Raw genomic sequence first — 22,432 nt, forward strand, 5'->3', positions numbered from 1 at the left:
TAAGCAAAAAGTTCATTGGTGGCATTTTTTTCTTAATGGAAAATATGTAATTTTTCTGATCATTTGATTTTGATAGAGGTAATAATTTACATATTTTACAATTTTATACGACTAAATTAAAATTTATTAATTAAAATTATAATGGTGTGATAAAACATGTAAAATAAATAATTACATAAGTTGGCGGTGGAAGAGACCAGAGAGGGCACATCCACTGATGAAAAACATGTAAAATAAAATCCAACAAAATCACTAAAATCATACATGTAAAAATCCAATCGAGGGCCAAAAAATTATACCCATCTTCTATTACAATCTCATCACACAATGAGGGGAAATACCCTAACAGGGATGGACCCTAAATAGTAATCAAGACCCATGAAAGATAATGGTTCTTGGGCTCTATACAGTATCCTAACCATAATTAATCACAAGTATTATTTTAGCAACCATAGGAAGCCACCTCTCCCTCACTCTCAGGCTCCCCATCTCTGAGGCAATTTAGAGGAGGTATAGTGACTGTTTCTTCTGTCCCATAAGCATTCCAACAGAACGGATCATCTATCAACTCTCCTTCTTCAGGGAGAAGCTCAACTTCTGATAGGGTAATATTTGTGCAAGGGATAGTGTCACTGCAGGCAAAGTGAATTGGTGGGGTTCTCACATCATAAGTGCCTTTAATGTTTCTGTATGATACATCTGTCACGTACACAGCTGAGGTCTGGTTTAGACATTCCTTTGACAAGCAGTAATACTGGTCTATGATCATGCAGTTTCTAACATTCTCCATTTGTATATTCTGGAAGGATATGCCTGAAACAGAACCTGTGCCTCCTTGCCATGTCTTGATCCTCACTCCATTGTCTGAATCTTTTATAATTGCATTACTCACTGTTATGTTAGAGACACAGGCCTGGGAATTGTGTACTCCTAGGCTTCCAATGCTACAGAAAATATAGAAAGCAAGCAACATTTAGAACAATAATAATTTGGCTACCTAAGTGGACTTCATTAGATAAAGCCATGAAGGGCATCAAAATACAAAAGATAACTCGAGAAAGAATATGAATTCAGTTAAAAACAGAGACTTTGTACCTAATCCCATGACTAGGCCCGCAGGTCACACCCTCTATATCAATATTTGAGCAACCAGTTCCAATTGATATGCAATCATCACCTGCATAAAGCCAAAGATGCATTATTAGAAAATGGCGTTAATTAGATTTTATAGTAGACAATTAATTGACAAATTGAGTATTAAAGACAGATTCTTTTTGCTTTACCATTGCTAATCATAGAGTTGTGTATTCCAACAGTCTTTGTATTTTCTATGTGGATCCCATCAGTGTTGGGGCTAAGTTTGGGAGAATATATGGACAGCTGTTGTATCAGAACTCCTTCGCAGCCATCAAATTTCATGTGGAATTGAGGACTGTTTTGAATCCTTAAATTGCTTATTACTAGATTGGAGCTCATGAAGAAACGAATCAACTGAATCAAAAAGCCAAAAAAAAAAAATGTCAATAATGGAAAATTATATGTATAATTCATCAATTATGCACTGGAGAAAAGATTAAATTTTTCTATAAGGATAATTTTCACTTACTGCAGGGCTTTCACACGGTCCTTTGGATGCCTCTCCATTGGGACCCTGCTGAAATTACATTTGGTAAGCATTTATGGTGCAATGGAGAAAAGATTGTACCAGATATTGTTAAATTGGCAAACATGAACGAGGTCTAGTATTTTTTTTTTCCCTTGTGCAAATATAGAACTAATGTGAAGCAGGGTGGAATAAAGTAAAATTACCCTGTGAGGTTTGCAGGGGAGATCCCACCACTTCTCTCCATTGCCTTCAATAGTTCCTTTTCCGGTGAGAGTCATATCATCTACTCGATAAAAAACAAGCCATTGCTTTCTGCTATCTTTTTCTGGCCAGGAATCTGGTCCATCCGGTGGCGTTAGGCACCCATCCACCTTTTTCACAAAAAAGAAATTACAACTCCCAGACTGGAACTTAAAAAAAAAAAAAAAAAAAAAAGAGAAAAAGATCAACTTGAGATTTCTTTATTAAAAATTTACCTGAAACACAAGTCCTGGCTTGCAAGGCCCTGAGAAAATGGTTGAAGTGATCATGAAAACATAACCTGAAGGAGCCAAAACAACCCCTGATTCTACTGCACAAGCTGCCTTCCATGCTTCTACAAATGCGGAAGTGTCATCTGTGGAACCATCTCCAACTGCTCCATAAGATGTCACGTCGAAAGTGCAATCTGAACTGGAGTTTCCAGGATCATTCGGATATGGGTCTGAAGGGATTGGAGAAGGACGATTAACAGGGGAGGAAGGAACAGAGGGATCTTGAGGATTAGGGACATTATCAGGGGATGGAGCAACAGGGGACCCTCCTTTTTTGGAGGACTTGTTTTTTGTCTTGTGATAATGGTATCTTCCCTGTACATTGCTTGAATTCTGAACGACAATAATTACTACAATTGAAATTACTACCAAACCACGAACGATCTCCATTAGAAGCGATGAATTGAACTTGGAAGGATACTGCTGTATGTAATCTTCAACACTATAATATAACGAGCTAAAAACCGATAATATGTTAATGTGGGAGCAGGAACCACAAATGATTCCTCTGAAGAGTGACCACAAGACAGTTTGAACTTTATGGATGTTGTTGTTGCATGCCAAATTTAATGGAGGAGAACCAACAGGATAGAGAGAGAAGAAAGAATGCAAGACCAACAAGTGAAGGCCTCAACCTCAAGGGAAGAAGGATGATGGCTAATGACCATTATGAAGCAGAGGCGTTATTTTATAATGGAAGAAAAGCTCCCCATAGAAACTATTCTCATGCACAAGGTTGACACGTGTCATGTTTGCACTGATTGAAACATCATTGTCTGTAGGGAGGAAGGGTTGAAGAGGCTTAGGGAGGTTGGAATTGTGTGGCAAATTTGGCAGTGTTTATGGGTTCTTGGGTGGAAATCCATGTGTTGATCTCCAGCATTTTATTTCCCTTATAATATTTGCTCTGCATTGGTTTCTAAGTTATGTGGTCTAGTTTCCTCTTCCATTTTTATTTAATTTTTTATTTGTTTGGATTTTCTGCTGTTGTTTTTATTCTGTTGCCTAGTAGGTTAAAGTGGGATGGGACTAGGAAAGAATTTCATCTGCAACAGTGTTAGCTTGTGAACTGCTTTGAGGCCCTGCTTCTCTAGAGCAGAGTGCCAAAATCAAATGCATAGAATTTCCCGAAACAAATACAACTTGATTAGTGAATTCCATCATGTATCGTCTACCAATGCAGCCTACTGCTAAAACTAACTAAGGTTGAAGCCCTGGAACTAAGAGGTTATTCTAATTGTAATTTACATATATCATCTACGCTAAAGACATAATTAAACTGGCTTGACTCTTTCATTGAAATGATGGGAGTTGCATGTCTGCCGGTGCTTATAAGGCAAAATGGTTTCATTTACTTGTCCACCTTGACTCTTTCAAATAACTGGACAAGAAACTATGTTTTAGAATAATGAATCTTAATTAAGAAAAAAAATTTTGATTATTAATTAAAGCCTTTCTCTAAAGCATGCAAGAAATTCAATAAAAATGTGAATTTGTTCATCCTATATGTATGGATTATTGAGAGCTGAAACAGATCCATGAGATTGGAAAAGATAGAAGTTATAGCAATTCCCATATTAGAGAGAGAACCCATAAGCTGCAGCCAGACAAATTAACCTTTTCATGCACGGGAAACCCTTATTGAGGTTCATAAAATTGCCTGCCAATTTTTTTCTTTTTTTTTTTCTTCTTTCTCCCTATCTCACAAGTTGGAATAAGCATTAAATGCTTTATTATTCTGATGGAATTCTGCTGAAATTGATGTGCAGCCAGCTAATGCATGTACACATCATCAAATTGCAATGCACATGAGGTGTTTGTTCTTTTATGATATCAATTATCAAGTCAAGAAAGGGGAGAGAGAAAGAGATTAAAGGTTTAATATTACATGAAAATGAATGATAATCGGAGCTGTGGCAATGTGGTGATGTAAAAACGTAGAGAGTCTCGTGACTCTTTATTGTTGTTTAGCCAACTTTGTGATCATGGAAGTAGGAAGCCTGTAGTAGGTACTCGACAATAGAATTAAACCATTCACGAGCTGTCCAAATCCTATACATGGTCCTGCATAACCCAATAAATAAATAAAAATTTTCCAATTATAAGAACTAAATTTACTTCATTTGAGATTAAAAAAAAATCAACTTCTAATCGAGTGTAAAGTTAATCAAACATTATTTATTAATAGAGAATGTAAACTGTAAACAAAATGGAAGCTAAGGGAGGCCTAATCGCACTCACGGGTGGTGGATTAATCAGCTAAAAAAGTCAAGGGTGGGTTTATGTGCAAAATGTAATTTGGTTTGGGTTACTGTACTGTACTGCACTGCACGCAGGAAAAGTAAAGGTGATGATTGTGGTGTTCAGCTATGACAAGTCGGATTTAGCTAGTTGCACGCGCCACACGCTCTATATGTTTGGTTGTCATGGGCTGACTTGTGGGGCCAGTGCAAAATCAAGTTCCAACACGAAAATTCACATGCAACGCAGCTATGCAATTCTGATTATTCTGATAAAAGGATGAATGGAGGAGGAGACACGTGTCGATTAAGAATTCACGGGTTGGTGTTTTACGGGTGTCACGGGTGATGAGAGGATTAAAGAGGGGAATTAGATTATTAATCCAACATTACATAGAATAGACCATTCTGGTTTTTAGCAGTCTCTTGCATCAATTTAGTAAGCCTAAACCCCATCATTTCATTGTCATAGCGGTATTTTTTTTTTTTTAAATCTCTAAACAGGGTTTGCCACAATTTGAATCCTTAAAAAGAGCTGTGATTATTATTTTGAAAAATTCTTAAGTAGAGTTTATCAAAATTTGAATATTTAATCACAAATATAGAAATTAACCCTTTATTTAGATTTAGAGAAATGTAAAAAAGAGAAAAGAACAAAAAGTATTTTTTTGTCAACTTTTCTTATTTAGATATTAAACAGATGAGAGAAATAAGGAGAAAGGAGAACAAAAGAGAAATTTTATTTTTCTAATCTTCTTAATTGATCTAAAATGGAGTGGAATGTAAAATAAAGGTGTGATTTATATTAAAATTACTTAGCTACCTTTAGACATAAGAAAAAAAAAATAGTATAACAGTTATTTCCTTTTTGGAAAACAAATTACAATTTTCTTTTATTTGAATAATTTATTCAAACAATATATTCAATTTTTCTACACTATTAAGATCCAAACAAAGGGGAGGGGGTAATTGAAACGATGAATTATAGATTAAAGTGAAGAGTTATGCAAATAGATGTGCATAATAATGCAAATCTGAGTTGAAATAGGAAGATTGAATAAAAAAGAAAAGAAGCGGAGACACGAAGAGGAAGAGAGCAGGAAACTGGAAAATAGTTGTTGCAGCTTATGTTCTTTTCTCTATTTGGGAAATGGGGACATTTGAAAATGAAAAAGCTGCCTGCCAGAGCTACGCCTCACTTATCACGTGGAAATAATATTATGGTTTCTGTTCCTTCTCTTCAGTCAATTAGGAATGTGTACTGCGGGGCTTCTGCCGCACATTTTGAAGCTCGTTTTGAGGAAAAAAAAAAAAAAACAAATTATTTTATTTTTCTTTAAATAGTAAATTAAATAATCTTAAAAAAAAAATATTTCCATTTCATTTTAATCTCTCATATTTTAAGGTTTTAAATTCAAAGTAAAATAAAATATGAGGCGCTAAACTATATAATTTTTTATAAACAGACTATAAAAAGCAGATTCATTTATTGGTTTCCAAGAAAAAAGCAAAGGCCTCATGATTTACCAAATGCTGGAACAAATGAATATCCATTAAAATAAAGATTCATATTCATAAGGTCACTATGAGTAAGCAAGCAACAAGACAAAAGACTAACTTCATAAATGAGACATCTCCAATCTCCATACGGTCAGATTACAAAGCTCAAAAATAAAAGCATCACCTTCACATCCAAAGATATAGCACATAAACTTCACGAAACAAGAAGTCCCCTGTAACCATCAGCATCACATTGCAGCTTGGAGAGAGTACATATGGGCTGTGGATTACTGGATTATACTAGCACTATATTTTGTTTTTCTATCCTGTTTTCGTATCTTCAAAAACTTAAAGAGATGTTTAATCTAAATCTCATCAATATTTGGATAAAAGTTGCACAGGATATGCAGATGCCATTACCTCATTTATGTAATTATATTTTATTAAAAAGAAGGGAAAGAAAATGAGAGATTTCTATCACGTGCCACTATGATTAGATAAACAAAAGGCCATCAAGCCACTATTCTTTTGAGATAATATTTAAACAATATTTGCACTTACGTGTTAGGCACCTTCCTTCCCTTGTGAATTTGAGAAGTACCAATAACTGGTAATTTGAGCTCATCCTGCCAGTCCATTTTAAAGCGACAATAACTTGGATTGTGAACCTGGACAGAAACCATACGCCATATATAGAAATGTTTAAAAACAGTATTTGCTTTCCAATTGCCTAACAATGTGGCCAACTCAATACGAATTCAAAGCTATATTTTGCAAAATGTTCTGTATACAAATGCCACACAGAAGGCATGCGGAAAAAGCGTCAAAAACTATACATTTCTAGGAGCTGCTATGTAAAATTTAGCTAGGTATTTTTTTTGTACAAGCTTTGATCGTCAAACATTGAGTTTCTTTTTCCTAGCTCGCAGGCCATTGATTGATTCTCAATTGAATTCCATGCTTCTAAAAAGGATCAGGCATGTAGCTTTTTTCACTAGACACTTGAGTTTCTCCGTCAGATTCATCTTTAGTTCAACTAAAGCACCTCTTTCCCCACCTTAAAAGGAGGCACAGGAAGGATGTTAAGAGAGTGAGCTCTTCATCATTCTTTCCTTTCACTGTGAAAACATAGTAGTATGGCAGATTGGTGCAAAAAATAGTACAAGAACAGAATTATTCTTAATTAATTGAATAGATCAGTTAAGAAGCATAAACAAAAGAAACCTCAGTAGTGATTGGTTGTGATCTTTTACTGCAAAATCAACCTTTTTTTATTTTTATTTTTTTTTTTACTTTTAAGTTATAAAGGAATTGCTTGAGAATTAATCCAATGGCATACCGTTCCAACAGCCCATATATATATTGACGCAGAATTTATGACCTGACTTCAGCACAAAGCCTTAAAAAAAAAAAAAGGCTGCCGTATCAATTGGAGCTGCTACCAAAAGTTGAACTCAGTGGAACTGATGCAGGCACCTGCTGTGGCGACCAGGAAACAACCCCTTCTTTTGAAATCATTTCACTATTGGTTCCGTCTACACCAGGCGCATATGGCTTCATCACTTTATGTTTCAACATTTCCTGAATAATATGATCAAAATAATTATTATATGAGAAAAAACTCAACTGTTCAACGAGAATGTTGTTATCTCATGCGTAGCAATGTCTTATGGTGCTACATGTTCAATCAATGTTACATTCTCTAATTGAGAAGATCAGAGTCTTCAATTTATACTCCAACTCTGGAAAGCCAATCAATCTTTCGGTTTAGATAATTGTATATTTGGAAAATGGAAAGTCTAAGAATTCATAGATCTGCGCAAATTCCATGCTTTCCAACATCTGTTTAAACAACAAACTGAATTGTATGAAAAAATGGAATTAGAAACTAACCTTTGGAAGGTTCTTTCCAAAAGTGTTCATTGCTCGTTCAATTGAACAGTAGACCTCAAGAGCCTGATCAGTTTCATGGCTACATTTTATTACACGAGCTTGTTCCTTTGCCTCTGTTGGTTTACTCCTTAAATAAAGCAACAGCCGTGAAGGAGGAGCTTTTGGGTGGTCTTTTTTTCCAATAGTCAATTCCATTGTCACCAAGTCATCCCACAGCACATCCCACAGCACCGAACATGGATCCCTTGCTGGAATGAACTTCCTCTGACCAATAATATTAGAGGGTTGCTGAAAGAAATAAAAAATTTCACGCTAAAGTTAGGGTCCTTCAGGTGTTAGTATAATGGACAAGCATTGACTTGAGGCACTGTATTTTGTTACTCATTGAGGTAACTTACTTGCAATAACATTACTCTTCGATGGGTCACCATGACAATTTTTCCTTTAGGAAGCACAAAATGATCTTCATAAGCATCTGATAAGGCAAATTTCCCACGTACTTTGAAAAGATCAACCTGACTGAAAAATGAGCCTGATTCTGCCAGCTGCAATATAACCTTAACGATGGCAAAAATACAGAATCTCAGAGTGATCATCACATTAATGTAACATAAGGCTTAAAATAAATGCAACTTCAACCCCATGAAAATGCACAATAACGCAAGTTTCTATGTTGAGACAGTAAAATCCAAAAAGAATGTTGGGCAGTTTTATTCATGTAGCAGGAGAATGTCACAAAAATGCGACAGGCTGATAGCGTACTTTGCAGTCATATAAGAATGGATTCAAACAATTATACCAAAACAGGCGTGAATGAATTGACTATAATTCATGGGTTATTATACGAAAACACTAATTTGTTTGGTCAATCAATACTAAAGCATTAATCCAATAAATTTTAAATCTTGTGATTATAGTAATATATGTTGCAAGATATCTATAGTTCTCAGCTTTGCTAATGTGTAGCTACTTCCATTCTTCAAACATCATAACAGTGAGGAAAATAAACAAGCCAAGTTACTAGTCCTTCAGAAAACCTTAAAAAAAATAAATAAACCAACTACCAATTGCCAATTGCATATGCAAATACACAAGTACCTGTCCTTGGGCTTTGTACTCATTGTAAGGTCGAAGCAAATTATCACCACTAATTACACGAGGCAGTCTCCTGCGGAGGAGTTGTTCCTCTGAAGTTATAGCAGATGCTATTTTCATTCTCATAGCATTGGCACCTTCAGTAGTTTTTGACAAGAGATCCAGAACCCCACTAACAGGTTGGGCAGCTGCACCTATTATCCCTTTTCCAACACCCTGAACAAAACCCTCTACGCCAGAGGTTTTTGCACCTTCAAGAGGCTTAGTCAAAATGCCAGTGACTCCTCTAAATAGACCCTTTGCTAGAGCTCCACCTCCCTCTCTGATAACATCACCAAGGTCCTCTACACCTTTATTCTCCTGCTAGGAAAAGTAAATTTTAAAAGAATTTATGAGCACAAAATGTTTTAGAGGATAAGAACTGTAACAAAGAGTGTACGAGAACATCATTATGGCTCTCTGACGGTCTGACCCCAGCATAGACAAAATTTTGAGCGTCCCCATCAGCCAAGAGTCCAAGATGGGGCAGCCGCAAAATTTCCATAACATTTAACCCAATGTGAATACCCATTAGGCTTGAAGTCTTGCATTGAAATATTTAAGTAATAAATAGGGGTAGTCAACATTCAAACTCTGAGCCTTTTGGTCTAAGAGGCTTTGATACCATGTCAAGGAACCATTCAACCTAAAAGCTCAAGCTTATAGGTGAGATCTTCAAGAATAGTTTTATATCTCCAATACAATTCAATTCATGTCAAGTGGGATGTTAATCAGTTGCTTTGGCCTTCAACATATATGAAGCTTAAAACATGCAAAATATTGTGCTTCAGTAAAAACAAAAAGTTCATTTTGGAAATGTTTACGATTCCTAACTACTATGATGCAGTCAAGATAACATAGACATCATAATTTATAACAAACCTGTCTTTGTCGACTTTGGATGAACTTCTTGTCCATTGATAAGGCAGCAACACCTTTACTCATGTGTCCGAGTGCACTGCTAGCATTGCCCAATATATCAACACCAGAAAGCAGTTGAAGAGGTTGGCCGAGAAGATCCTTTTTAACATTTGAAATAGCAATGCTAATCATAGCACTCTGCCTCATGCATATGTTCTCATGAAATCTTTGGTTTATTCTCACCTGATAAACATACATAAAAACAACAATATTCAAATTTTCAATTATAATATGAGAAGATGAAAATAACACTATGCAAATTTTCTATTATAATCTAAGAAAGACACGTCAGCTTATGAAACCATATCAATATCTTATGAATCGAGAACATGGGAACATATCTCAAGTCATACTGGCCCTAAATTGATATGGATCATATAGCAGAGCAAAAACAATGAGTCTAGCATTGAACACTGCATTTAAATGAAACTAGTAGGCCCAACAGACAGAATAGTATAGTATGGTTCAAGATAAAACATCAACCCAACACAAATCACCAAGCTGATAGTAGCAGTAACCTTAGCCAAAGCTGACAAAACAAATGGTATGCATTTAATACAAAATTTGGAGTTCATTAAATATGCCTGTCGCTTTTAGCATCTTGCTCTTTTCCCAACACTTACTATTGGAAAACCTACAGAGAACTATCCTAACACTTACTGGCATATTTTCAGTGTTTCCCAAAGCAGTCATTAAGGACGACCAGAAACCAAGGACTCCTCTTGGCCGTTGACCAGGTGACATACCCATTGACACTTTGAATCGAACTTCTGAGATGCTAAGAACACTGTAATTCCAGGTATGTTTTGGATGAGCTCAAGTAATCAAATAAAGAAGGGGCAAAAACAAAACAATTTTAGAAAATAGGCCCAAGCTTACCCAATTTGAATGATTGGATCAACTGAAACAGCAGTTGTTTGAGTATCTTGTAACCTACTGATATTGACCTGCTGGATCATTTCATGAAGGCGCCAGATAATAGGTTCATGAATGTTTATTAAGAAAGCAGAGTTGTCAGGTCCCTGATAAACACAAATATGACCAACATAAACAAATGACTAAGAAAAAACTAATAATTACAAATTAAAAAGATTAAAGTTCTGCAAGCTCACACTGAAACCAATATATGGATAAACACATAGATCTAATGAACCATTTGATTGCAGTGTCATGGAAAACTTCAACATATAGTCCATCTCATGCACAACTTTCTGTGGCCTGAAGAGAACTGGCATTGGAGTTAATGGCAACTGGTTATCCACTTGTATTCCATGCATTCTCAATTTGAACCTGCAAAAGAAAATAGTGTGGAAGTTGCCACTTTCAATGATTTTTGATGATTGTGAAGTTTGAACCATGAGATATGCAGAAAACAAAAATAGCAGAGCTTCATCAATGGCAATAATGACAGACTAGAGTTGTTCAAAGTTGCAATTTCAATTGTTTAATTCACAAGCAAATTACCCTTTCAGGGAGAAAAGAAAGGAAAAGGAAGAGGAAATGAAATAATCCTAGATTTATAGAGCGCCTGTACAAAGATTTCAATGGTTAAAGAACATTAACAGCTACTGAGCTACATATTCCTCTTGCTACCAACATATATTTAGTATTTTAGTTATTAAACATCCATAAAATTTATCAATAGAATATAATTCTAAAACACCACATGAAATAAATACACCGGCTAATCATAAAGACACTCTTAAGGTATAGTAGGAAGAGAATGCATTGGATGTCCCACAAAAATTACCAATAATCTATAGAAAGTAACAGGGATTTAAAGGTAAGAAGCTACCATTTTCATTGGGAGAAAAATATAAAATTATTGTCATCGTAAAATTAATGGCATGGATCACATTCATGTCTCATGAAATGCCACTGATTCATAATTTTCATTATTAGATAAGTTGAAGGATTTGACGACGAATTTTATAAAGGAATTCTAAGAAGAGACACCTTCAGAAATTTATCAAATCAACAACAAAAAATCCAAGTCTCTTCTCTCCTTACTTCACCCTTGATGGCGTCTATAGAAGAAAAGCTCTTCTAAGGAATTAAGAATTAATTAAAAGCAAGTCCTACCTACTGAACCCAGATCCCAAGCCAGTAGAATATGCCAGAAGAAGATTCCGCACTGATAAATATAAAATTTCTTCTGGTGTGTGGTCAATTACTGATATTCCAAGCTCAGCAAGCTCAAGAACAACATGAAATTCACAATCAGTGGTGGATGGCAATTGATGTTGTTGAGAATCATTTCCTTCAACCTGTGATGACTGAAGAGAGACTCCGGTACTTGTGACAGCAGTAGGCTCATTTTCTGGCATCCAATCACTGATCTTAGCAACATTCATTTTGTCTTCCTTCACAATAGTAACACGTAAAGCTCTAGTAGGTCCACCACCCATATGGATGGGCAAGTTATCAGAAGTCTCATCAATATTGTATATAAGTGATTTTGACGAGTCAGTCCCATCTACAAAGAGTTCCAACAGTTGCCGTCGACCAAGATCTTCCCACAAGAATGAAGCAGCTGTGCTAGGAAGAAGAAGCTTCCATGAATCACCAGCACCATCAACTTGCCGAAAACGGATAGGTAAAAACATAGAACGATTTTCAATCCTGTTATAAAAGTTAATCATCACTACCAACTAATAGATGACCAGGGCAAGAACACATGCATAATGAAACAAAACAAGGAAAAAAAATAGTATATTCTTGATTCAACTACGCATCCAGTCCCTGAACATGAGAATTTTTATTTTCATAACAATAACAACAACAACTAAGCCTTAAATTTTTATTTTCATAAATTGTATAATAAAACAAAAATAAACAATATTTCATTACCAAACTATACATTTCAGTCTCCTATACTTTTCACAATTAATATTTGATATCAATTAGAAAACAAATAGTTGACCAGAATTTAAGGCTCTAATGGGAAAAGCTAATATATGCATTTCATGAGAACTATAGATGTACATAAAACCTGAAAGTTTCTAAAATCTATAGAATAGAAAAGGAACAAAGAAGGAAAGTTTGACAAGAGAAACTTGTGGCCATGGGTATATGGGGAACCTGTATGGACTGGATGAAGAGTCTGGACGGAAAATAACTTCATAGCGAGAGCTCTTTGTGCCACTTCTTACTTGTACCCTTAGCTGCATTTGATCACCTCCAGTATCTTTCTTCAAAGAAATGCGCATCATACCTTCACTGCAAACACTAAATGGCGTGCTCCAATCATATCCATCCAACCGCAACTGAAAGTCAAAAGGACAGAAAACCATAAGGTAAAAACACCTGCACATCCAATCAGGATCAAAAGCATTTATTTGCACAGACCTTCAATAGCTCAACTTTAGCAGAAGACTGCCATCCAAATGATTTTGGAGGATCAGTAGGATGAATCCATTCGAACAACTGAGAATCACACTGCTTTAGGCAGAGACTGAAACCAACCCTATTGATAAACAAGATATGTGGCTGAAAATGAACAACCTGAATATGAATTGAAAGTTGTTATGAATAAATAATCTCTTCCAGAAATATTAACAAATTACTAAAGCTTCTTTGTCCAAAAGTAAATAAACACTACTGAGTTTTTTTGCCTTAAATCATGTAGCTCTCAAGTTTTAAACATGAGACAGTAATTAGAATTTTCTTCCCCCATCGTTATTTCTCCTATATGAGTCTAGTGCTGTGACAACAAAAGCTAAAATGATCAATACTTCAATAAATTTTACAGATTCCAGACTAACGAGTTTCTTTGAGTTGGTAGTGGTAGACCGCCAGTAAATATATGTGAACTTGAGTTCTGTAAGCTAATGCTAAGCATGGGTAAAAAAATGGCCAACTACATAAATTGCCCACTGTACTTCATTTAGAAGTCTGGTGGCACCTCAAGCTTTCATTTTGACCTATCAAGTACCTCAACTTCTATTTTAATATCTATTAAATACAAATTTATCTAATCAACAGGTTGTGTGAATGCACATTAGGAAAGATAAGTGAAACTATTATAATCATACTAATGTCACATTTTAATAATGTTGTTATGGGTAAGAATTGTCATTTAAAAAACAGTATAGAGAGGGGAAACAATAGAGGAAAAGGAGTGAAAAAGTGAAAAAAAAAATATCAAAGATATCAATATTTTTGTTGTATTAGCACAAGCAAGACAGAAGCACCAATAATTTAATCAACTAAGGATCTATTGGTCATAAAAATAACACTATTAATGGTTAAATAAGTCATAATAAAAGTTAAGGGTGTCACCGACTCACCAGACTTTTCAGGTTAAGTAATTTACATATTCAAGCTTAAAAAAGTATGTGTTTGTTGGAGGACCAACCCAATGCCTTACCATCCTCATGCATATAACCTGTTGAATTTCTTCAACACCCTTGTCTGGTTGTTGGCCTAAAAGAACCAAGCAAACGCACCAGAATAGGCACAATAACATGAAAATCCACATGCGAGGATCTCTCTTGAACATTGTTTTAAAAGAAGATCCCTGTCATTTATCACCCGGAGGAGGTAGCATTGGGTATCATATTTTGACTATTTAAAAAACATGAGTTGCAAATCAGTCTTTGACTAAAATCCAATCCTTAGTTTCATCTAGTTTATCTTAAAAGCAAAAAAAAAAAAAAAAAAAAAAAAAAAAAGGGCATACTTTCTGATTCATTACTAATCTAATTGTTTCATCTACTTTATCTTAAAAAAAAAAAAAAGCCTACTTTTTGACTTATTACTAATCTAACTCACACAAAATAACAGGCATTCATAAATGATGACAATGGCCTAAATTTACATTCTATGACAACATATTCTCCAAGCCAAGCTAAGAATTTAAATAAATTGCATGATGCAGTTACCTATTTTGCAATGGCGCACAAATGAAAGGAGTCAAACACAAAACAAATGCCAGAATACTAGAGAAAAACCTTTGTCCTCTCTGAGGTCTTGAGTAGAGCCGAAAGCTTGTAGTAGGATCCATCTGAACTAAATGCCTTGACATCAACCCTTTCCTGAAGAAGATTCAATGAGCATCACAAACCAGGAAAAAAAAAAGGAAAAAAGTGGAAAGGAAAACAAAATCTCAACCATGGAGAAAAAAAGAGAGAGAGAAGAAAGAAAGAGAAATTTCAAGTGACGGAGATAAATCTAAGTATTAGACACACAGTTAAGCTATATGCCCATCCAACTCACCTTCTTTTCAAGCTCAAGAAGAGAAATCCCAGGACTATAGAACTCAGAATGACGAATAGCAACAGCAAGACCCACTCGTGGGGACATATATGCATCTTTCTGGGATGGAAACAGCATAACGCCACTTCTACCCGCTGAATCTTGTGGAGAAAGCATGCTAGGTAGGGGGCTTGTATCCTCGATTACTTCAAGTACTTGAATGTTTCGCTTTGAAGCAGAATGTCTCCTTTCCATTGTGGGATTTCTCAAAGCTGTTTTTGCAGACTTAACTGCTCTTGAAAGAAAGACAGAATCTGTATCTGCAATATCTGATGGCTCAATTTCTACCACCCTATATGCCAATGGCAGATATGAATCATTCACTATCCAGTAAGGAACAAATAACCTAATTGTTTTGGGTGCAGCAATGGTTCCTCCCATATCTCGTTCAATGCTCACACGCAGTCTCCTGAACATCCAACATATGTGATGAATACCATAACCCACAGGTGTAAAATATGAATGTTCAAAAGAATTACTTCATAAGGAGCATCAAATTTGAAAGCAATCTTATTCTCAATAAATAAATAACATAAATTTGAAAGCAATCTCAATTCTGAACTGTTAGGATTAGTGTAATAACGATCTTAATGCAACCTAGATCAAGCTATACTAGACACTGATAGGGGAAAAAGACAAGGAGGGCAGCACTATGGAAATAAACAAAACATATGGAGAAGTCTGTTCATGAAAATTATAGTTTTATTAAGATATTGTTGACCAACACAATAAATCAATTCATTAATGCATACATTGATTTCCAAGTAATTAGAAGAACCATATAGATCAAGCTAAATTCATTAGCAGTTGATATATTTCACTAGAGAAAGTTTCTTGCTAGGAAAAAAATACAGGAAAAGGATGATTTATTAAAGAAACTTTAGAAATTTCAGACTGCTATGTGTTAATCTATATCAAAAAGAGACACAACATAATTTAACAGGAGAAGGAAGGAACCCTCAACTGAAATCAAGTATGCCTTAGCCTAAACAATTGGGTCAGCTATATGCATCCTTTTCCTCCCACAACATAAAATACTTAGGAAGGATCTTAATGTATGTGTTTGATACTTACAAAACAAAATCCAGGATTGAGATAATTCTTTAAATGCCCAATATGTATTTTTTTTTTTTTTTTTTTTTGTGATGGGAAAATAAATAATGAATGCACCACCAACCTTTTACTTTGCTGGTGGAACATCCAGAATGATGAGACATGATCACTGGAAGGAAGATCCAGAACAAGAACAGGGTCCTGCCAATAAAAATTAATGCTTATTAAATGGAAAGATCCCACAAACTGAACTTTTGATATAAGAGAATATGTGCATCAAATATGGTCATCCAACTTGAAATGAATTTCAGATGCAAGGAGTACATGCAAATTTAGAACAATTATTACCTTTTCTAAAAGCCAACCACCCTGAACAAGCAATGTGAGATAGATTGGTTTTTGGATATCTGCTGAGTATATATGTACACCACTGCGTGAAGAGATCATTCCATGTTGTCGCTCAATGCAACCCTCGTCATGCGTTTTTTCCCAAATTGTGAATTCAGCCGGGCAAGGAAGTTGGTTTTCCAACTTCAACGGAGAGTTGATAGATATTCTCCAATCATATATGGGAGAATTAAGTTCAGTGTGAAGAATTGAGGCATCAGTGCCTACACTAAGCCAAAACAGTTTACTTCCACTACTAGAAGAACAACAAAAAAGAGCATCTTTCTTCTCCAGCTGATTCAACTTAAAAGTGTTAGGCATTTTACTTCCCTGCTTCAAAGTATTCTGTCTAGTGAGCAAGCCTTGATCAATGAAAGGCTGCTCCTTTCCAAATGCATAGCCAGAACCAAAGGTAACTTGTCGACCCCATGAACATGCAGGCTGAGAATGATCAACACAAGGGCGCACTTGTAAGAAGTGGTCAGAATCCTTTGATGTGCTTCTCCATGGTAAAACAGCTGATGATCCAGGATTTATGGAAATTAAATTGCCATTCATGTTATCAGATCCTTGCCCAGTTATTTGTTGCCTCCTACGAATCCAACGCCTACGGCGCACAACATCAAGATTAGATTTTGTGCGAGACTTTGGAGTTGGAGGCCACTTCAAACTGTGGAAATCAGGACCATATGCCCAGCCATCATCGTCAACGGGGGAAGATTTATCAATAATCCAAGAAGATGTCCATTGCCATCCAGGAGGAGGGGAAGGTTCAAAAAAATCCTTCAAAATGAAACATGAGCCAGGTTAACATACACTCGATATTATGGAATAACCAAACTTTGATAAAAGAAAGAGTTGCTTTTTAAACATATACAAACATTTGATGAATATGAGAAATCTCTGGTGCTCCATCGCCCTGGATCATTACTTTTAAAGCTAGGCCACTTGTTACCCCAACCAGAAATAGGATGATAACATTGATTTTCAAAGATCTCATCTATCACAATATTAATGTTGCTTCTCCCTGAAGAAGAAACTGAAGATGCATGGCATACAGAAACATCCAGTTTAATATCTGAATCATTCATGACTGTTGCAAGGCCCCTGAAAATTACATGCTTCTTGCCATTTTTCATGACCACTTCCATGGCAATAAAATCACTCTCTAACAATTTGGGGACCACAGACAGCGGTAGCAATGAACGAACACCCTCCCAAGCACCCTCTGGGCTAAGCCGAACCCAGAAACCTATGTCTCTATGATGAGAATACTCAGTTTCCTTACCTCCATGAAAGTTTGATACCATATTCCTTTCAAAATAAGTAGTAGAAACCAACAGGCTTCCAATATCATGCAACTCTTCAACATTGTCTTGTTGAGCCTGAAAGTGATAATGATAAAAGAACCGAAAACATATTCACTAACAGAATAAAAACATATACACATTAAGCAAGCTCATATTCACTACCACAGACAAAAGCACATGTAATATGTGCAACTGCATGTGTATAAATTTGCTAATAAACGTATCTCACCCTTCTTCTTAGAGGATATGACGCAATATTCTGGGCATTACTGGGTTGGTGAAGCATCCTTGCTGAGGCAACCTTTTTCAGCATGGCTGATCCATATACAACAGGTAATGAGAGTGCACCGATAACTTCACCTGTATCCAATTCCAAGTACATCAAATGCATTTTTTTATCCAGTTTGCCTCCATAAGATTAGCTGTAACCCAATTGAAAATAGTGCAAATGATAAGGAGAAAAAACATTAGGTCTTGATGGTCAATTTGTCATCTCTTAGTCCTTGAAAAACACTACTTGGTGAGGTTGTAAGCAAACCAATGAGCTCAAGAAAAAGCTTGTGAACAAGCATGATAAAAACTCATTTGTGTTTGCTTATGAAATTAATATACAATTTTAAACATTAATATTCAGCTCATGTAATAAGCCAACTGAACATAAACACTGTTAAATCCGACATTGTTGGTTGTTGAGGAAAACTACTTCATTTATAATTTAGGCAGTCATTTCCCCACAAGATGCCTTTTGGGGTGTTGTTCAGCACGGTTCACTTTATTAACATAGTATCAAAGCCAACCCATATGTCCAGTTCTGCAAACTTCATGCTCCAAATGTTCAATCTTAGGCGTGAGGAGGATGTGTTGTCCCACATTAGCTGGGTATTGGGGAAAAATGCCGCACCCCACCTCCCCACCCCCCCCCCCCCCAAACCACCAAAAAAAAAAAAAAAAAAAAAAGAAGATGCCTTTAACAAACTCATTAATAGCTCATGGGTAGATCGTTTATGATTCTTTGTCTACTAATTTGAAGTTTATTAGAAGCCAATTTTAGGCTATTAAAATTTTCTCTTAAAGCAATATATTTGATAGGATACTGATTCTAAATTACATTATGCTTTCAGGTCTTTACTAGGCCCAAGAATGAAATTAGAAGATATTATTGTTAAAATATAAGCATATAAGCCAAGCAACAATGATAACAAAAACTAAATGAAGATGCATTAACTAAAAAATCTGAAGGGAGCACCTGCTGCCTGCATAAAAGAGGGAAGCTCCCTAAGAATAATATTCATTCAGTTCAGTTGATGGCTTGACGTCAAGCAAAGTATAATTCAATTCAAGCTCACCTTCACCTTAAATATCTAGGCAAAGTTTAAGCTTTGCTCCCAAAAGCTTGGCTAAGCCCATGCCAAGTTTAAGACTCATTGAAGAGTTACCAAGCAAGCCCGAATAGCCAAATACTAGCTCAATTAGGCTCATTTACACCCTAACTAGTTGATGACCATCATTTTTTCCCCCTCATAATGTTATAAAGAATAAACTTAATATAACAACAGAATTCCAGAATTCACGAAATTTTGATAATTTTCTTGTAGAAAGAGATGATTCTCCTTATTTTCAATTAATCTGTACATGGGTATATATATACAATTGATTCCTATAATTGTGTTCTACTAATTAGGAAGAAATCCTAAATAGGAATACAGAATATACAGAGAAATAATATAGTGATTGACTTTCCATAACACTCCCCCTCAAGTTGGAGCATAGATGTTAATCATGCCCAACTTGTTACAAATGTAGTCAATGCTAGCTTCATTCAAAGCTTTTGTAAAAATATTTCCTAACTGCTCTCCAGTTTTGATGTGTCCTGTTGAGATGATCTATTGTTGAATCTTTTCACGAACAAAGTGACAATAAATCTCAATATGTTTGGTCCGCTCATGAAACACCGGATTAGAAGCAATATGGAGAGCAGCTTGATTATCGCACCACAATTTCGTAGGCAGGGAGGTCTTAAAACCTGTCTCATCTAGTAATTGAAGTATCCACATTACCTCACATACTGATTGTATCATGGCTCTATATCCCGATTCAGCACTAGATCGAGAAACTACACTCTGCTTCTTGCTTCTCCAAGACACCAAATTTACTTCAACAAAAACGCAATATCCAGTAGTTGACCTCCTGTCAACCTTAGATCTAGCCCAGTCGGTATCTGAAAAACATTCAACATTCAAATGTCCATGATTACCATATAACAAACCTCTTCCTGGAGCGCACTTCAAATAACACAAGATTTATCCCAAGGCTTTCCAATGAGCAACAGTTGGGGAAGACATAAACTGACTTACCACACTAACAGCATAAGCAATGTCAAGACGAATGACTATAAGGTAATTCAATTTTCCTACCAATCTCCTGTATCTCTCTGGATCTTCAAACAACTCACTATCCCCTACTAACAGTTATAAATTTGGAGCCATTGGTGTACTGCAAGGCTTAGCACCTAATTTTCCTGTCTCTGTCAATAGATCAAGGATATATTTTCTTTGAGACAAGAAAATACCCTTCTTACTTCCCATAACCTCAATACCCAAGAAATACTTTAACAATCCCAAGTCTTTGGTCTGAAACTAGGTTTTGAGGAACGTTTTAAGAGATAAAATATCTGTAGAGTCACTTCCAATGATGACAATGTCATCCACATAGACTACCAGGAGAATTAGACCAGCCTTAGATTGCCTATAAAATACTGAGTGATCACACTTACTCTTTTGCATACCAAATTCTTGTACTACTTCACTGAATCTCCCAAACCAGGCCCTAGGACTTAGTTTCAAGCCATAAAGAGACTTTCGAAGCCTACAAACTTTACCCAACTCCCCTAAGCAACAAACCTAGGTGGTTGCTCCATATACACCTCCTCCTGAAGATCACCATGAAGGAAAACATTCTTGACATCCAATTGGTGCAGGGGCCAATCATATGCAGCTGTGAAAGAGATAAACAAGCGAACAGAAGTAAGTTTAGCTACAGGAAAAAAAGTGTCAGAGTAATCAACCCCATATGTCTAAGCATGTCCTTTTGCCACAAGGCGTGCTTTTAACCTAGCCACAGAACCATCAGGATTTACCAACTGTAAATACCCATTTGCAACCAATAGCTTTCTTACCAGTGGGCAAAGGCAACAGTTCCCATGTACCATTAGCATCTAAAACCCCCATTTCCTCTTTCATAGCAGCACACCAGCCAGGATGAAACAGTGCCTCACCAACAATATTATGAATAGGAACAGAGTCTGAAGAAGTAACAAAACACCGAGAACAAGAAGACAATTGATTATAAGAAACAAAAGAAGATATAGGATAAGTGCATGAACGCTTACCTTTACGAAGAGCAATGGGTAAGTTTAGGTCAGAATCATGATCAGTATGTAGTACAGGATCTCCCAACGAAGTAGTTGGTGGAGGATCTGAGTCAGGAATCTCCAATTTCCTAGAATAAATATGAACAACGGGAGGTCGAGTAGGTCTAGAGACAGAATGAACAGGCTGTGGGAGAGGACTAGACATTGATTAGACAGTATATATTAAAAGATCATCCTCCTCCCCCTAACCTCATACATAGATGATTGAGGAAAGAATGGAGTGGACTCAAAAAATATGACATTTGCAGAAACAAGATAACAATTAAGAGTAGGAGAGAAATAGCAGTACCCTTTTGGAGCGGGAGTACCCAAGGAAGACACATTTGAGAGACTTCGGATTCAATTTAGTAACCTGTGGGCGAACATCACGCACAAAACAGGTACAACTAAAAATACGTGGTTCAAAGGGCAACAAAGATTTTGTAGGAAATAAAGCAGTATAAGGAATATCCTCATTAAGGACAGAAGACGACATACGATTAATAAAAAAATATGCCGTAGAAACTGCATTTGCCCAAAAGTGTTTAGGAACTTTCATATGAAAAAGAAGAGCACGAGTTACCTCAAGAAGATGCCAATTTTTTCTTTAGGCCACGCCATTTTGGGATGGGGTATCAACACAATAAAACTGATGAAGAATGCCATTTTGTGTCATATAAGACTGAAATTGTGCTGAAAAATATTCTTTGGCATTGTCACTTCTTAATATGTGCACAAAAATATTAAATTGAGTTTTGATTTCATTACAAAAGGCACAAAAGATAGAAAACAACTTAAAACGATTCTTCATTAAATATAACCATGTAACATGAGAGTAATCATCAACAAAAGTAACAAAATAACGAAATCCAGTTTTAGAAGGAACAGAACAAGGACCCCAAACATCATAATGAACTAACTCAAAAGGGGATGAAACCCGTTTATTGACTCTAGACACAGAAGGCAAATGATGATGTTTTGTAAACTGACACGACTCACATTCTAGTACTGATAAAGACTGAAACTGAGGACACAGCTTCTTCATGGTAGACAAAGAAGGATGACCCAATCTATAATGAACTTCAAGAGGTGTTAAGGTACTAGAGCAAACAAGCGATCGCGGTACATGATTTTTCAGAATTTAGAGACTACCTGACTCATGTCCTCTACTAATAATCTATTTCGTCGTA

General features: G+C 35.9%; 3 protein-coding genes across 6 annotated transcripts in view; all 3 read right to left on the bottom strand.

Annotated features, from left to right (window-relative positions):
* Nucleotides 1-215: 215 nt before the first annotated feature.
* LOC110637227 (polygalacturonase At1g48100) lies at nucleotides 216-3,283 on the bottom strand. The gene is made up of 6 exons (XM_021787233.2): nucleotides 2,083-3,283; nucleotides 1,810-1,977; nucleotides 1,607-1,651; nucleotides 1,284-1,491; nucleotides 1,096-1,177; nucleotides 216-944 (listed from the first exon to the last, which is right to left on the bottom strand). The coding sequence occupies exons 1-6, from the start codon at nucleotides 2,527-2,529 to the stop codon at nucleotides 443-445; spliced, it is 1,452 nt and encodes a 483-aa protein (XP_021642925.2). The 5' UTR covers nucleotides 2,530-3,283; the 3' UTR covers nucleotides 216-442.
* Nucleotides 3,284-6,548: 3,265 nt separating this feature from the next.
* The window catches only part of LOC110637210 (uncharacterized), a 46,309-nt gene continuing 30,425 nt past the window's right edge, over nucleotides 6,549-22,432 (bottom strand). The window contains exons 47-64 of one of the 4 annotated variants that reach the window (XR_009148084.1): nucleotides 18,063-18,193; nucleotides 17,405-17,908; nucleotides 16,485-17,306; nucleotides 16,261-16,337; nucleotides 15,045-15,492; nucleotides 14,780-14,863; nucleotides 13,176-13,331; nucleotides 12,909-13,093; nucleotides 11,910-12,449; nucleotides 10,940-11,117; nucleotides 10,707-10,849; nucleotides 10,488-10,614; nucleotides 9,789-10,010; nucleotides 8,871-9,227; nucleotides 8,171-8,329; nucleotides 7,773-8,060; nucleotides 7,219-7,460; nucleotides 6,549-6,936 (exon numbers count right to left, since the gene is read on the bottom strand). Coding sequence is in view for 2 of the 4 variants with exons in the window: in XM_058144855.1 (XP_058000838.1) it covers nucleotides 7,305-7,460; nucleotides 7,773-8,060; nucleotides 8,171-8,329; nucleotides 8,871-9,227; nucleotides 9,789-10,010; nucleotides 10,488-10,614; nucleotides 10,707-10,849; nucleotides 10,940-11,117; nucleotides 11,910-12,449; nucleotides 12,909-13,093; nucleotides 13,176-13,331; nucleotides 14,780-14,863; nucleotides 15,045-15,492; nucleotides 16,261-16,337; nucleotides 16,485-17,306; nucleotides 17,405-17,908; nucleotides 18,063-18,193 (4,577 nt within the window). In the remaining 2 variants the exon portion in view is untranslated. Of the gene's footprint in view, nucleotides 7,461-7,772; nucleotides 8,061-8,170; nucleotides 8,330-8,870; nucleotides 9,228-9,788; nucleotides 10,011-10,487; nucleotides 10,615-10,706; nucleotides 10,850-10,939; nucleotides 11,118-11,909; nucleotides 12,450-12,908; nucleotides 13,094-13,175; nucleotides 13,332-14,779; nucleotides 14,864-15,044; nucleotides 15,493-16,260; nucleotides 16,338-16,484; nucleotides 17,307-17,404; nucleotides 17,909-18,062; nucleotides 18,194-22,432 lie in introns of those variants that run through there. The other 3 variants (XR_009148083.1, XM_058144855.1, XM_058144856.1) reach the window with 3 other exon arrangements.
* On the bottom strand, nucleotides 20,059-21,878 carry LOC131179109 (uncharacterized). Its single transcript, XM_058144857.1, has 2 exons — nucleotides 21,009-21,878; nucleotides 20,059-20,827 (listed from the first exon to the last, which is right to left on the bottom strand). Exons 1-2 carry the CDS (start codon nucleotides 21,406-21,408, stop codon nucleotides 20,721-20,723), a joined length of 507 nt encoding a protein of 168 aa, XP_058000840.1. The 5' UTR covers nucleotides 21,409-21,878; the 3' UTR covers nucleotides 20,059-20,720.

Source organism: Hevea brasiliensis, chromosome 4, assembly GCF_030052815.1.
Source record: "Hevea brasiliensis isolate MT/VB/25A 57/8 chromosome 4, ASM3005281v1, whole genome shotgun sequence".
Classification (NCBI taxonomy): Eukaryota; Viridiplantae; Streptophyta; class Magnoliopsida; order Malpighiales; family Euphorbiaceae; genus Hevea; species Hevea brasiliensis.

Bases quoted from the DNA above. Each gene is read 5' to 3' on its own strand.
- LOC131179109 (XM_058144857.1), bottom strand. From the start codon at position 21,408: ATGTCTAGTCCTCTCCCACAGCCTGTTCATTCTGTCTCTAGACCTACT. The intron at 20,828-21,008 runs GTAAGAAAGCTA...TCTCTTTCACAG, and splicing joins ACTGTTGCCTTTGCCCACTG to CTGCATATGATTGGCCCCTG.
- LOC110637227 (XM_021787233.2), bottom strand. From the start codon at position 2,529: ATGGAGATCGTTCGTGGTTTGGTAGTAATTTCAATTGTAGTAATTATT. The intron at 1,652-1,809 runs GTAATTTTACTT...TAATTTCAGCAG, and splicing joins TCCCCTGCAAACCTCACAGG to GGTCCCAATGGAGAGGCATC. The intron at 1,178-1,283 runs GTAAAGCAAAAA...GGCTTTATGCAG, and splicing joins CAACTCTATGATTAGCAATG to GTGATGATTGCATATCAATT.